The following is a 15,297-nucleotide window of genomic DNA, read 5'->3' as shown; positions in this document are numbered from 1 at the left end:
GACTACTTGACAAGCCTCAGCTCAGAAACTCTGCCCTATGCAAGAAAATTAGATAAGGTTTGTTCTCATCTCAGTTCTACAACAGAGGCACATCTCTGTTACGTTACGCTACCCATGCGAGACAAGTCAGATTGTTTATAAATCTGAGGTTTATAAAGTTCATTTGGAATGGACTCCACAATCCCCAAGTTAAAAATCTGCCCCATGTTGAGATCGACACAGTTTGAGTGAAAATTTTCCAGCCCTGAAACATTTCTATTATAGAGTACAGAGAGGGAACAAGCTATGCAGCACCAGGGACGAGCACATCAGAAAATCTCAAACATTCAAATGAAAGGATAGACAGAAAAAAAAGGGAAGGATGGAGTATAGTATTCTTATCAGTGGAGACTTTCAAGATGCAATTGTGCAGCATGCTAGATAATTTCATCTAGGCTCCCTTTTCCAATAAAAGGTTGGATCTGATGATCTCCCAGAGGCTACTTCTTGCTTGGGTTCTGTTATTCTATGAACAAAGGGAAGCAAGACAGAAGAGAGTATTCATTCTAATTTTATTTTTTACAGTAGTGCTCTAAAGCAGACTGCCCAGAAAGTTGTGCCTTCTTCAATCATGGGCTACTTCTGATGCTTGGACATGGAGATAGATCTTTTTGTCCTTTGGAGTGCTTCGCCTGCAAGAACATCAAAATGTGAGCAGCAACCAGCAAGAAATGCATTCAGCTAGCACCTGATTTCAGGTTCTTCATTTGCTCTGCCTCTTCCCCAGAGAAAACAAGCAGTTAATTCTGAAGTCCTCTAGGGTTGCTCTGGCTCCTCAGGAGATACCAATGCTTCACTTACCATATAAAGTAGCTGTTATTAACACTGCACTTTGTTCCACAAAAATCAGCCAATTTCTTAAAGCACAAATTACAGTTATAGTAGGGTTGCAGCCTTTTTAAGATACCAGCCAAGTTATTCACAGACCAGTAAAAGTATCTGTGGTGCTTGTTTTCAAATGCCTAGATGAACACTAAAGCAGAGTCCAAACTCTCCTAGAATGGAGCCTAGGAGCCAGCTATGGAAACTTCTTGGAAGCATAGGAGGCAGCAAAGTAACAAACGGGCTTCCCCAAGGAGTTCTGTTGTACGTTTTGTACAATTTCAAGTGAAACCTGCCAGCCTAACTCACCTGTGAAAGTTTTCAACATCTTCAACAGTCTCAGGCAAAACTCTTCCTTTAGTTTCAGGCAGAAACAACACCAATCCACCCGCAATCAAACCAAGAACAGCTTCAAATCAAAGAAACACACAAAGAGCTTGTTATCATATACGTTACTTTCTGCTGCCTGGCATAAAGGACTTACAAGTGGTATTTTATTTTGTTGGGTTTTTTTTTTTTTTTTTTTTTTTTTTTTTTTAAGAAAATGAATACATAAGGCTTGATATGCAAGACCAGCACACCATCTATGGAGGATCTGGCAGCTACACGGAAATAGCAAGGAGTCAAGTTCAGTTGTGAGTTACACACTGAGCTGGGTGGGGTAATGATGACTGGACTGACATCTGTAAAGAGGGAAAAACCCTTTCGATAGCGTGAGCATAAATCAGAAAATGGATGCTGTTTACATAACAAGCTTTAGAAAATACATACCAAACATATTAATTCCTGCACAATGTGTTTAACTTGCTCACTGATAGTTTCATTTACCCACTTTATATATGTTTTATGTCTATACTTTGAATCTGCTAAGCACTCTCCCAAATGTTCTGTCAATTAAGAACTGCATATTGCCATTCAAGACATTTTTCTTGAAACAATGTTCTTCTGATCCAAAGATTCAGAGAACACAGACCTTGACCTGAAAAGTTCAGGTCACTAGTTTGCAAGTGCTCATCTTGCATTTATTTACTAATCTCTTTCCAAACAGGTGGAGAAGAGCCAGTTAACAGTGTTAGAAAAGCTGAAGTATAACAACTATGCTTGTACTCCATTAAAAAAAAAAGAGGGGGGGAGGGGGAAATTCTGACTTTGTCTCCAGGACTGAGGAAGCACACTTCATAGAAGAGCAACAATTTATCAGATTTAAATACAGCAAAAATAAACCAAAACCCATTTCATCTCATCAGAATGTTGGAACGTTACTCAGCATTTCACCATCTATCCAGCCTGTATTCATCTCCAGCTTCTTTTAAAACACAGGGAACAATAATGACACAATTACAACATTGCAGGTACAAATGCACAGGCAAGTCCCAGGATGCTACAAACTGAAGATTACAGCACATACAGATGTGAAAATGCACCTGCTGAATTTGGAGCTACTGTCCCAGCTGTTTCTCCCTCTCTTTGAAATCTGGACCCCATTACTACACCACAGAAGCAACTGGTGAGGAAGTAATGTGGCACTTACTGAAGACTATCAGTGGCAACTCATGCCAGATTTCCACCAGCCTGTAGACGATGAATGGGACAGCAATTCCACCAACATCACACAAGGCAGAGCAGACCATCACACCAAGGTTCCTGGTTTGACAGCAAAGGGATCATATTAGCAAGCACTGCAAATGGAAGAGGACAGGGCACAACTCTGACTTCGCACACAGCATTGTGGCTTCACAAGCCACAAAATACCAAAATAGTGTGCAAAGCTCTAGTTTTCCAAAGGTGGGCACATCCATGAGTTACTTAGACTTAAGTACTGCAAGCATGAAAAACTTAGCAAATAGCAGCAGTATAGTACACCTGTATTATCACAGGTGTAAGAAATTCCCCAAGGTTAAACATAGAAGAAAATCAGGCTCACGATGACTGAGGGGAGTCTCCAAGCACTTACTATGCAAAACCATTATCTTCACCTCTTAAATGACTTAGCACAAGGGGCATCAAATAATGCTTTCATTTGGTATGTACCATTAATAAAAGTTCAACTATCTTCTACTATGTTAATTGTGGATATAGAAATGAAATTAAGAGCCTCCAGTGAAGAAAGGAGGATTGAGATTCTCTGGTCAGTTCAGACACCTTCCCTGCATGCAGTGGCCAATGGTCACTCAGGGGAAGGAATTTTTGAGAACTTTACTCCCAAGCTTCAGTTACCTGCAGTGCACATAGCTACTTCTGAGCTATGCACCCTACAGTCCAATAGGAAAAAAAACAAATCCATTCTTCAGGTCAAGAGCTCAAGTTCACATATTCTCCATAGCAACAGCCATGCTGGACACATCCATTTGCATGTAATTTTGACTCAAATTAAATACAAATTAACCAGTATGCGAGACTTCAGATTCATTGCCTGCCCTGGTTCTGTCCACTTTTCCCTTTATTTCATCTGCATGAATTTTCGTTTGCTTGAACCACGTTGGTTTTCTTTATTAATCAATGTTTTACAGCACTTTTCTTCCACTCTACTTAACGTTAGGCAATAATGATATATGTTTGAAAGTATTTGGAGATTACTTATTTTAGCATAAAACATAAAATACACATTGGCTTCAACTATTTGTTTGCTGGTCCAACAGCAGAAAGATACACTTACCTGATGTACGTTGGATATAACTCAGTGTTTACAAAGCAAACCATTTCAAAAGCTATCGTGATTCCCATTCGCCCAAGGCAAGCAGCAATTAATTTCAGCCAATGTAGGTCTGCAGGTAAAATGCATTCAATACATTTAAATTATCCCTGTGATTTAGCAGGGATTGGTTAATACCACTGCTATTTTAGCTAGACCTCTGATCCCCTATCATGTGATGTTTTTTAAAGAACTCTCTTGTGTGAATCAGGAAATGAAAACAGTCAACACCACATGAGCTGTGGCACAACACAAGGGACCCAGATGCTTTGAGATTTATTATTAGCAGTGCTATAAAATCTGTTTATTTCACTGAGGAGCAGCTGAGGTCCCTAGGTTTGCTCAACCCAGAGCAGAGGAGGCTAAGGGGAGGCCTCATGGTGCCCCTGCAGCTCCTTGTAGAGAGAGCAGAGGTGCAACACTAAGCTCTGCTCTCCGTTACAGCAACAGGACCAGAAAGAGCTGCATCAGGGGAGTGTCAGGTAGGAGGTTAGGGAAAGGTTCTTCAGCAGGAGTACCAGGGCATGGAACAGACTCCCCAGGACAGTGGTCACAGCCCCAACCTGCTGGAGTTCAAGAAGCTTTTGGACAATGTGCTCAGATATACATATGGTTTGAGTTTTGTGTGTTTCTGTGTGGAGCCAGGATTTGGACTCTGTGATCCTTGTGGGTCCCTTCCAACTTGGAATATTCTATGATTCTGTAGTGCAAGGAGCACCACTGAAAGTTGGGAGGGCAGCACCCACTGGTGGACATGCATTTGCAGCCCTTCAGGGCTGTAACTCTTTAATAAGGGAGACAGAATCGGGTGCTGATCCTAGGAGGAAGTTCAGGGACTGGAAGCCTCACCCCGCTGACTCACCCTCAGGGATCAGGGCTGTGGCAAGGCAGGCAGCCCCAGCCACCAGGTTTGCTGTAGCCCATGGGTAGCGACGGCCAATACGATCAATAGTGACAATAATGATGAAGGCAGCTGGAAACTCAACGAGAGCAGAATAGAGAAAATCCAGATAAATGTTTCCACCCATTAGTCCCATGTGCATGATGAGCCCTTGGTAGAGGATGGAGCTTGTGAACCTAGGCAAAGAAGAACGTCCCAGCTTTGTTAGCCAGAAGCTCACATTCTATCCTCCTAGAGCATTCATACCCAGAGCTTCAAAATGACTCACCAAACGTTATCTTCTTACCAGTTGTACATCAAAATGAATGTGTTTTTTCTCATCTGCGGTGTCCTGACAAGGTCAATGAGTGAAGGACTCTGCTTCCCACTATCTTCATCTTCAAATTTAATATCCTATGAAAAAGCCAGCACAGTGTTTGTAGGAGCTGAGCACTCACTACAAGCCTTGGACTGGCAGATACAGTCTGAGGCACTATGACCAATCACAACAACAACAGCCCCTGGGGGAGAGGGAGTACTGATCCTATTTCCCCATGCAGAAGGCCATATCTGGGCAAAGTTCCCTAAAACTCCCCCCAAGGCTTAACATTGGTCCCTTCTAGCATTCTCTAGCTTATTTCTTCAGGAAAATACTGGGTTTTTTTGCTTAGCTATAAGACTTATGCTGTCTCATCTCCCTCATTAGTACAGTAGTGCTCATTACCTCTCTAACCACAAGATTAGACTTTCCAATATTCAAAGTACAATAAGCTTCCACTGGAAGGAACTGATAGAAGTTACTAGCGGGGCTCTTGTTTTTATGTGTATAAGCAAATACCAAGCTCACCTCAAAATGGGAAGGCATCTTTTTCCGATTTTTTTTAGCTATATCACTGACAATTTTCTTAGCTTTGTCAGTTTTTCCCTGAGATATCAGCCATCTGGGAGACTCTGGAAGGCACCTAACAACACATGAGTTAATGCTGTTATACTGAAATGCAACGTGCATGCAGTGTTCCTACCTGCTAGACTGAGGAGAGAATATTTTGGTTGACTAAAGACAGTTATAGGTTTGTTGTTTGTTTCATTTTTTGTTGTTGTTCGTTGTTTTCTCTTTTTCTCTCAGGAAGAATACAACATCCTGCTGCTGAAAGGGGAAGAGCAGCAGCAATGGCTTTAGTCAGAGATCAGGTTTACTAACGAGAAATTGGGGCTGGGCTTTGAGTTAAAGCAGCATCAGCATTTTGCTCAGCCTGTTGACCACCAACTGGCTCCTCACAGGGAGCCATCGTTCACCTTTGCCTTCACAAGACAAAAAAGTGAGTAAGCTAAAGCTGGCTTACCAATTCACAAGAAAGGGGAAGGGAAAATGAAACAAGACATTCTATTAATCCTAACAACTCAGCCCATCTAGACAATTCACAACTTAGAATTTGGAAAATATTACTCATAAGGTAGGAGAGATCCAAAGTACAAATAAACTTGTGTCACCTTTTGGTTGGATCACAAACAGCTGTTTTTCCTTGTTGCTTAAAAGAACGTGTAAACCAACTTGTCGAATGTATATGTATATGTTTTCACAAGCTTTCAATTGCCATTTTTCAATGTAGGCTCCATTTTTTTTCTTTTATGAAATATTTAATACATTATTAGATCACCCTTTCATTTTCAAAGTGATTTTTTTTTTTTTTTAAACAGAAGACAGGTGTGGTGCACAGGCTAAGATGCAACGAAACATTGGCTGCTGAGGGATCCTATTTTCCACCCCTTATTGCTGTGTACCTCCTCTTTACATTAACATGCGTCCACATCCACATCCAAAAAGCAGTGCCAAATCTCTCTCAGTATCAAATCTCGGGAGCAAAGATGCTGCTTTTAAGCTGATGGGCAAAGGCAACAGAAACAGTCTTACCAGTAGTAGAGCATTAAGAAGCAGCAGGGTAAGGTGACAGTGAGCTGCAGCCACCGCCAGTGAGGGACTGCATAAGCAATGGCATCGAACACCAGGAGCCCCACTGAGAAGGCTGCCTGGTAGAGGATCCCCACCGTTCTCCTGTACTGCGGGCCAACAACTTCCGTCACTGCAGAGACAGAATGACAGCTCCACCAACCCCATGCAGTGCAAAATGAATAAAGATTTCGCTGCAAAACCAAACGCTAATGTACATTATACCTCCAACCCAGTCAAAGCATATTTTTTTTATTTTTCCAAGTGCACATTTTCAGCCTGTATCTCAACCCAAGCATGCAAAAATGCTCATACCATGGGATGGCATACAGATTTCCCCACCCTGAAGGCTTCATCATCTATCTGCGTTTTGAACCACATTGTCGCCATATAGGCCTAATAGGGTAAGTATTGCCAACACAGAGCTGAAGTAAAAAAAAAAATTCATTTATGAATCCAGTAGCATCATTTCAAGAAAACTTATTAGAGAAAGAACAGAACGTCATCATTTAGCAGCTCAAGGAGCTCTTTGGTTTAGGGATGACAGATTAACTAATGTTGCTCAGGCAGAAGATGAGTATAGATAGAGACACCTCTTTATCACACTTCAGGCTCCATAAAACTGAGTCAAAAGCAGCTGCAGGGTAGATGAGCCCAGAAGAACAGACTAAGGAAGTTGCTCTGCCACTGTACTCTTCATTGAGCACTCAGTATCAGCCCTCTGACAGTAGACAAGTTTACATGGGCTTTGCAGTTGATTCTACATGGCCTCTCTCACAAAGAGATTTCAAGGAAAATCTAGAAATAACAAGAGGTAATTGAGAGTTTTGGGCATTAGCATTTACATTTCTGCCACCATCACAGTTAACTGGATCACTTGGAGCCTTTCAGTAGGGCCACTTGCCATGCTAATCCAGATATAACTCAACTGGGCAGCACTTACATATTTCATTGCGATTTCTTCAGTGATTTCTTGGTGGAGTTTTGTGCCTTTTTTTTTTTTTTGACAGGAGTCTGAACTCTACCAACGAGCAGCCAATGAAGTCCCGCACAGCTCCACCATGCACCAGAAGGTGGTTCTGAGTTGGTCCTGGCCCTGCTGCCATGCAGCTGCCAGCCAACATGCTGAGAGAAACACCAGCACAATGTGGCTCTTCCCATTACTTCACAGTGCTATGGCTGGCCTTCACTCATGCAAGTGCACAGACACCCAAACAGCTTGTCTTTTCCTCAGCAAGTACATGCTGTTCCTCAGTTATTTTTAGGCCGCAAAGCCTCTGTTTACCCTTTAGTACTCTTTGTATCACAACGCTTACAGTTTTCCCTACCCTCTGCCTGCTTCTTTCATATCCTCTGTCATCACCCTATCTGCAACTGGGCTGCAGCAGGGCAGTTGCTGCTGAACGTGGGGCCACTGTCTTTCCCCTGCCAGCATTGACAGGAGAGGGCACAGTCTGCAGCAGGGGGCTGACCCACAACAAAAAGCCTGCCTTGAGGTAACAGAGTTCCTATGCCAACCCTTGATCTTTGAAGGCCACTGCCATTTGGAAGAAAAGAATCCCAAGTAGTCAGAGGGAGAAAAACTCTTGATGGTTTTCGTATGATTTCGAAAAACTTTAGGAGGTGTTTGTTTTTTTTTTTAAAGAGGTCTTTAGTTCATAGTGTTTGTTTTGTGGGTTCCCCCCCCCCCCTTCATCTCCTTTGCAGCCCATCTTACTCCTGCAAGAAGGTTTAGACTCACCAAGGATGTAGCCTGCAGTCCAGCAGCCCTTGCTGACCAGCCCTTGCAAGAAGCGAAAGATCACAATCCACAGGTAGCTGGGCACAAATACCAGCAGGATCCCACAGACCACATTTGCAAGAATTGTGGTTAAAAGGCAAAACTTACGGCCAAACCTGGATTAGAAGATATTAAATGTAAAGCAAAACAACAGTCATGAAAACTTAGACAAATACAAACTATGTGCTTTTTGAGGAAGAAAGAAAAACCACTTTGCTATAGAAGAGGTACACACTGACTTTTAGTCCATCACTCATTTATTTCCTTTTGCTTTTCAATTCCCTAGAAGTTTCTCAGAGGAAGAAAAACTTCCCACATGAGAGAGCAATGAAAGACCTATGTTTGCATATGTTTGGACTGTGTTGCTTTCAAGTTCAGAACAATTACTTAGTTGTCTACTAAATAAAATAGGGTGAAAAATATGAACAGATTAATTTACGATTCTGATACATCTGCACATACCAGAGTAGCATATTTATATATTAGGAACTTAATCCTTTAAAAAAAAAAAAATCTTATGTCTCTTGCTGTTGATGGGCTGTGGTTGTCATCTGGAGATGCTTGGAGCCCGCTTTGCCAACCATCTCCAGGCAGGAGGGAAAGGAGAGGGAAAAAATACCTTCAAATATCAGCATTTGCTTCTTTTCAGCCCCAGCTGCCTGAAAAAGGATGGCTCTGTACAGGATGTTGAAGATGCCAGGACTCACTGATTTCCAAACCAGCTGTATCTGTCTGGCAACCTCTGCATCTACTATTTCAAAGTTTTTCAGAAGGAAAGATACTTTCCAGGCTGTAGGCACACTGAGTACGGCAGACGAAGCAATGGCTCCAAACAAGCACCTCCCAGCTTTGTTAACATCGCCAGGATTCCTGCGTGGCCCAGCAGGGAGGTTTGGGTCTGTCATCCACATCAACTCTGCAGGACTTGCACAAATCTTTTCTGCTCCGTAACATTTGTACAAAATACCAGGGACAGTTTGTTCACTTTAAGGCAAAGTACTCTCTTCTGACCATGACTGAACAGCCAGCGGATGGCCTTATTTTGAAGGGAGCAGCAACGATACCCATTGCACAATTTCTCTCTGTCTTCAAGTTCACCCACTCACTAAACACTGATAAGGGAGGCCAGAGGGCTTTGCTGTCACTCCACACATACCTGTCTGCTATGTAGCCAATGTTGACAGAGCCAATAAAGAACCCAGCATTCACAGATGACTGAAAGAGGTCCAGTTTCCAGGAGTCTTCACACACCAGGTTAAACTAAAGGAGCAACCACAGTTACAACCAAAACAGTGGAACCAGGAGCTTGCTCACATCCACAACTCCTTTGATTCATGTGAAGATGTAAACATGTTTCTGGGCCAATATTCATCTTATTGGCACCCCGGATACTCGCTAAGTATCCAAGACCAGAAACGAGATCATGCTCTTGGGCAGTATAAACATCTTCCTGACGCTCTATAAGGGCAAACGAGGCTTTTCTTCTGCCTGTATTTTTTACTTTTGAGCAAAGTGACATGCTTTACTTTGTGCTACCTTCTCTCTTTTTCTTGGCTAGCAGGCTGTACATAAGGAGCTTTAACAGTCACAGTCAAAAACAAGATACATTGCTAAAACGCAGACAGAGGCATGTGGCATATCAGATATCCTGTGGTGAAGGAAGTGACCAGAGGGCCTAGCCCTGTGCCACCTTTCAGAGAAAAGGAGAAACAGCTTCAGTCTGAGAGGACTGCACAAATCCACACAGGCTGAGTTCTTTGGTGCCAGCTTATCTCAAGAGCCATCTGGAACTGGACAATCTCAGGAGATGACAGTGGGGCCATCCAGAGCATGCTCACTCAGGTCTTTGCAATAAGGATGCATTACTTCTTAGAATCTTAGAATAAGGTTGCAATACTTCTTAGAATCATTGAATTGTTTGGGTTAAAAGGGACCTTGAAGATCATCTAGTCTCAACTCCCTACCATAAGCAGGGCCGCCACTTACTAGATCAGGCTGCCCAGGACCCCATTGATTCTGGAGCTTGAATGCTGATGGTGAGACCTTATTGCTCTCTACAAGTACATAAAGGGAGATTGCAGTGAGGTGGGGAATCGGCTTCTTCTCTCACATAACTAGCAATAGGACTAAAGGAAATGGCCTCACGTTGCTCCAGAGGAGATTCAAGTGGGAATAATGAAAAACTGCTCAAATTGAGTGGTCATGCACTGGCATGAGCTGCCCAGGGAGATGGTGGAGTCACCATCCCTGGAAGCATTCAAGGAGCATTTAGATGCTGTATTAAAAGACGTGGTTCAGCAGGGAAATATTGGTGGCAGGAGAGTGGTTGAATTGAATGATCTCGGAAGTCCTTTCCATCAGTAGAATCATGAAAAGAACTGTTGGCTTATCTCCTTATCTTGATGTCACACAGCCTCTGTGGCAAGAAATGGACTTAGAGCAAATGCTGTACCACAGGACTACAGATGCTGACATCACCCGAACACAAAATGGACCTGTCTTTGCATTCATGCTAGAAAGTTCCATGAAGAGAGATCACACAAGTCAGTTCTTTTACCCACAAAAAATGTTATATGAAATCAAATTTCTCATCCCTGATAACTCTTATCATACCAAATACTTTAAAACCTGAAGTAGATTAAATAGGTTCAGTATCTTTGTTTACTCTCAGATGTTCTGAGAACGCAAAAAAGTCACTAGCTTTTCTGCTGCTTATTCCTGAACTAAGCTATTCCTGAACTAACCCACCCCCAGTCATTCAGTCATATCCAAAACTAAAAACCAAACTCGAGACTTTCACATCTGAGTGTGGATCACAGAAAGCACGCGTAGTTTCTGAAAGGTACCTGCTGAGATCAGCCACTTCTGTTGGAGTATTGCAGGCTCTTGATTTCTTACACAGGCTGTTTACACACTTCCACCAATAGGATTTTGTGTGGGATGGGAGTTTTGTTAAAAGGGACTTTATCTACCTTAGAGTTTATTTGCTGCTCAGCTGGAGATACCTTCTGAGCACACCAGAGCAATACTTCAAAGCAGGGACAGAGCAAAGAGGATTTGCAGAGCATTCAAACGAAGTCCATAAAGAGAGGAGATCCTCTCTTACAGGTAAGTGCCTGTCTCTCTAATACAGCTTAGGCTGCATCAACCAACTTCAGCACCCGTCAGCTTATCAGAAACAACACCGCAAGAGAAGACAGACACATGCTTTTACCTCAGTCACTATGGAGGTGCCAGGGTAGTCGTAGACCCACCCATCTTGGCAGGGGCCAAGTGGGACAGAGCTCCGGTTGCCCACCAGGCTGCCAAGGGGGTCGGTGCAGCTGACAGCCGTTGCGTTCCAGTCCACCTCATACCTGCTGCAGCGGCTGCTGTAGGCGGCCCCATGGCTGCCCCACTCGGGAACGGTGTGGTTCAGCTGCTCCGCCAGGCTCCAGCCACAGCGCTGGCTCAGCTCCGCCACGCCAGGGCTGAAGCAGCGGTGCTCGGGGGTGAACCCGAAGAAGACGACCCCCACATAGACTGGAGTGAAGGCAGCAGAAAGCAAACACAGGGCGAAGAAGGTTTGTTTCTGGAACCTGTCGAATTCTCCAATGTGCTCTAAAATGTCATCCAGTGTTGGCATTTTGGCATCAAAACCACCTCAAATCCTTATCACTCTGGTCTGCAACACTGACACGTTCAGTTGGCAGCAAAGCTATTTGAGTAACAAAACATTTGACCAAAAGTCAAGATTAACTCCATAAATTATTAAACGACATGTTGCAAGATTTTTTAAGGTTTCATTTGAAATCAGACCTTAATTCACCCAGGCAGAATTTGCATTTAACCCCTACTGAGCGCACATATGGTTCCTTATCTCTCACAAAACATAAATAAACAGTGCTGTGGCTGTTCTGTATTCTTTTTTGTTGTTGACGCCGTTTGTTTGCTGGTTAGCCATTACTAACTTTCAAACATTAGCTGTTTGAATTAACCTTTGTTGATAACTTCCTCCTAATACAATGGTTAGAAGTCTATTCTTGCAGAAGGGTAGGAAAAGCTCCAGTTCTTCCCATTGTGCATTAGGCCCACAAGAGCCGCCCATTGGCCTCCAAGAGCACGCGCAGCCTAGTATGAAACCTGCTCTGTGGATCAGCACTTTGCACACAGCTCTTCCTGTCTTCAGGCACATCCACTGGAGCCAGGTAACCAGACTTTTGCTCCTGCAGCCACCTAAAGTATTCCAAGGCCAGCGCAACGTTGCCCACAGCTACTTCCAACCTGTGGCAGATGTCACCTCCCCAGCTGCTGTGCTCCAGCATGGAGACAGAGGGACGGGTGTGCAACACTCACCATGCTGACAGGAGGTACATCTACAGACAGTGAGGCCAAGCAAACAGAAATCAAAGCCTGCTGGAAATTGAGTGAAGTTGGAATCTGTTGGTGAAAGCTGTCGGACTGTTCCTAAAAACACTGCAGCAGCAGGTGAGAGGCCTCCTTCTGAAGGAGCAGCACTGTTGTCATCTAACACACAGCCATTAGCACCTAAGACTTGTTTGTACTCCTCTGGTCCCCAGTATTTTCATAGCCCTTCCTTCCTTATGTCTGAACAGCATATTCTGCTGGAAAAACAGCTTGGTGAAACAAGTCACTCATCTAGCAATGAGCATAACAGTTGGTCTACCTACAGTGCTTAGATAGCAAGCAAAAGTCCCAATACCAAACACCTCAGTCAGTGCTGTCAGCTATTTATTACTAAGAAAGTCTTATTGTTATACTTCACCTGGGGGTGCTTATCTGAGCAGTATCCGTTCTGTATAAGCTTTATTATGCACAGTCAAAATAAAGCAACTATTTGGTGTTATACTAAGCCATTTCATGCAGCAGTTTACAGATCAAACAACTCAAACCTTGAGTATTTGGGGAGAAGCAACATTCTTCAACACATATTGAGGCAACGCCTTCAATGACAACTGACAGCATTAAAAACACATTGTCAAGCCTCTCATACCCCCAGATTAACTTAATGCTAACTATGAAAAACACTACTTCTGTTTTAACAATGATAAAATGAAACTTCAGATAAACTCTTTTAGAGACTTCTCTGGTAACAGTGCAGGAAGAAAAATATCAGTCTGAGAAAGCCAGAGTAGTGAGACTTACCTATATATACACACACATACATACAAACACATTCTGATCTTTGATAAAACTTCATTTCTCATTTTGAGTGATGGGATTATTAGCTATGCCAACAGGGAAGAACATAAATCAGCAAGCTGATGAACAGTATTACACTAGCATAAGAAAGATTCCAGACTTGAGATGTGGGATTTGGAATACCCACGTCATATCTTTTATTGAAATTGCTAAATACTTTATATTACACTATTTTGATTCAAAATGGAGTTTTTATAAAAAGAAACCATTGTTGAAACTGAATAAGCCTGCCAAAATAAACAATGAAGAGTTTCAAAAAATTCTAAAAAATACAATTGTAGAATTTTTTGAAGCCTTAATATTGCCCATAAATTAAACAAACACCTGGAGAAGAGCAAAACTGCTAGAGGAAATCTGACTTCCATTCATTGCCAGCAACACTGCAAATCAATGACCACGGCCAGGAACTCTGTTTAAGAGTCTTAACTTAGGCTTTCAGAAACAGTAGCCCAATATTTTTTTCATAATGAATGACAGAGAGGCATTGTACTGACTGGGGCTCCTCTAGTCGTTGAGGTTTTCTTTCATGATGACAAACTGGGCTGTATCAGGTTGTATTCTAGGAATTCTGCTTCTATGGTTCTGAACATTGATTCTCTGTAGTCACTCTAATGCACTCATAATCTAGAGGAAAGAAAAGTCTTTGGATGCTTGTCAGCTGCTTAGGCAAACACTGATGAAGTCAGTCGTATGACTAGTACCAAGAGAACATCATGCAAAGAACAGCAGTCATCTCAGGCTAAAGCTATACAGAATCGTACCTTTCAGTCATTACCTTTGAACCAATGATCTGTTTAAATTAGAACGTATATTCAAATTTACAGGATAAATTAGACCAGTTCTAAAATTTACATCAAATTATCCCAACACAGAAAAGTTATATTTTTTCCTCATCTTACAATGGATGAACCCACTGAAGGGTGAACCCATAGAATAATACCCTGCCGGCAGGAAGAACACGTTGCTATAAGCAAACCTGAGTAGTGAGGACCAATAAATACAAGGAGTTAAAATGCTAGTAGTCATCTAGGTAATTTGAATCTCAGGAACCAGGAGCCTAATTCACCTTTAATCTTGACCTTTGAAAGGTTTCTTTTTTTAAGCAAGTATTTCATATCTCTGCTGAAGCTTAAAGAAGTTGTCCTGGCTAGAGAGAGTCAACATAACTCAGCCTACCGGATGCTACAAATCCAGTCATTACTGAACAGATCATTGTAAACAACAACCAAGACATCTTTCTCTCCTTCCCTTTTCAATGGTTTCTTGTTAAAGGCAAAATTCAGAAAAATCTTTCAGGCTGAAGTCCTCATATTTGGTTGAAAGTTTTTGTCCCATTTGTATATATAATCTCTCCATATATATTTGATTAGGCACAAGAGGGGTTATTAAACATTCAACAAGTCCTCATCACTATCATCATGAAATGATACTGAATTTGTAGAGTTCTGTGCCTTCTGCTGTTGGCCAGGCTTGGCTTTTGCTTTCCTTTCCTTTCCCCCATTCAGCAAGTAAGCTTTGTCATCACTGGCAAAGCTTGGTAGCTTCTTTTGTGGGTGCTTGCTTTTGTCTAGTCGTCTTCCTGTCTGAATCTTTACATCCGGGATGGTTAACACTTCATCCTCACTGTCCAGGTCATCCACATGGAGAGATGTAAGAGCATCAGATGTAACAGACTTGGTAGTAAGGTGACCATTCTCCTGTACTCCTTTTACTGTTCTTTGATTTGGTGCTGCAATTTCCTCCATAAGCCACTCTGTTTCATTCTCATTAGCTTCTTCTTCACTGTTTATCTAAAAGAAAAAAAAATACAAGACTCAGTATACCACTCCATACATTTTCACACACTAATCTCCCCAGATATGGAACCCACCCCACATAACCTTGAGTTTAATTTAGATATAACAGCATATTCATGCACAGTATTACTATTGCTT

General features: G+C 42.3%; 3 protein-coding genes across 4 annotated transcripts in view; 1 reads left to right on the top strand and 2 right to left on the bottom strand.

The window, feature by feature from the left end:
* Positions 1-625, top strand: part of LOC128080935 (solute carrier family 22 member 2-like) — a 29,906-nt gene extending 29,281 nt beyond the window's left edge. The window contains exon 15 of the mRNA XM_052683774.1: positions 565-625. Within this exon, the coding sequence (XP_052539734.1) occupies positions 565-625 (61 nt within the window). The remainder of the gene's footprint in view (positions 1-564) is intronic.
* LOC128080927 (solute carrier family 22 member 2-like) lies at positions 535-12,210 on the bottom strand. Its single transcript, XM_052683742.1, has 11 exons — positions 11,376-12,210; positions 9,318-9,421; positions 8,123-8,277; positions 6,346-6,514; positions 5,281-5,395; positions 4,741-4,847; positions 4,416-4,630; positions 3,518-3,626; positions 2,393-2,505; positions 1,171-1,270; positions 535-671 (listed from the first exon to the last, which is right to left on the bottom strand). Exons 1-11 carry the CDS (start codon positions 11,784-11,786, stop codon positions 605-607), a joined length of 1,665 nt encoding a protein of 554 aa, XP_052539702.1. The 5' UTR covers positions 11,787-12,210; the 3' UTR covers positions 535-604.
* Positions 12,211-13,463: 1,253 nt separating this feature from the next.
* The window catches only part of IGF2R (insulin like growth factor 2 receptor), a 53,677-nt gene continuing 51,843 nt past the window's right edge, over positions 13,464-15,297 (bottom strand). For both annotated transcript variants that reach the window (XM_052683661.1, XM_052683669.1), the window contains exon 48: positions 13,464-15,153. In XM_052683661.1, the coding sequence (XP_052539621.1) occupies positions 14,749-15,153 (405 nt within the window). In that variant the 3' untranslated portion in view covers positions 13,464-14,748. The remainder of the gene's footprint in view (positions 15,154-15,297) is intronic.

Source organism: Tympanuchus pallidicinctus, unplaced genomic scaffold (genome assembly GCF_026119805.1).
Source record: "Tympanuchus pallidicinctus isolate F22 unplaced genomic scaffold, pur_lepc_1.0 scaffold1, whole genome shotgun sequence".
Taxonomy (NCBI): Eukaryota; Metazoa; Chordata; class Aves; order Galliformes; family Phasianidae; genus Tympanuchus; species Tympanuchus pallidicinctus.
Note: the sequence above shows the minus strand (reverse complement) of the source record. Positions and strands in the feature narration are given on the sequence as shown.

Excerpts from the sequence above, each read along its gene's own strand:
- LOC128080927 (XM_052683742.1), bottom strand. The coding sequence starts at position 11,786 with ATGCCAACACTGGATGACATTTTAGAGCACATTGGAGAATTCGACAGG. Across the intron at positions 9,422-11,375 it reads GCACCTCCATAGTGACTGAG|TTTAACCTGGTGTGTGAAGA; the intron begins GTAAAAGCATGT and ends TTGCTCCTTTAG. Across the intron at positions 672-1,170 it reads GATGTTGAAAACTTTCACAG|GCGAAGCACTCCAAAGGACA; the intron begins GTGAGTTAGGCT and ends ATGTTCTTGCAG.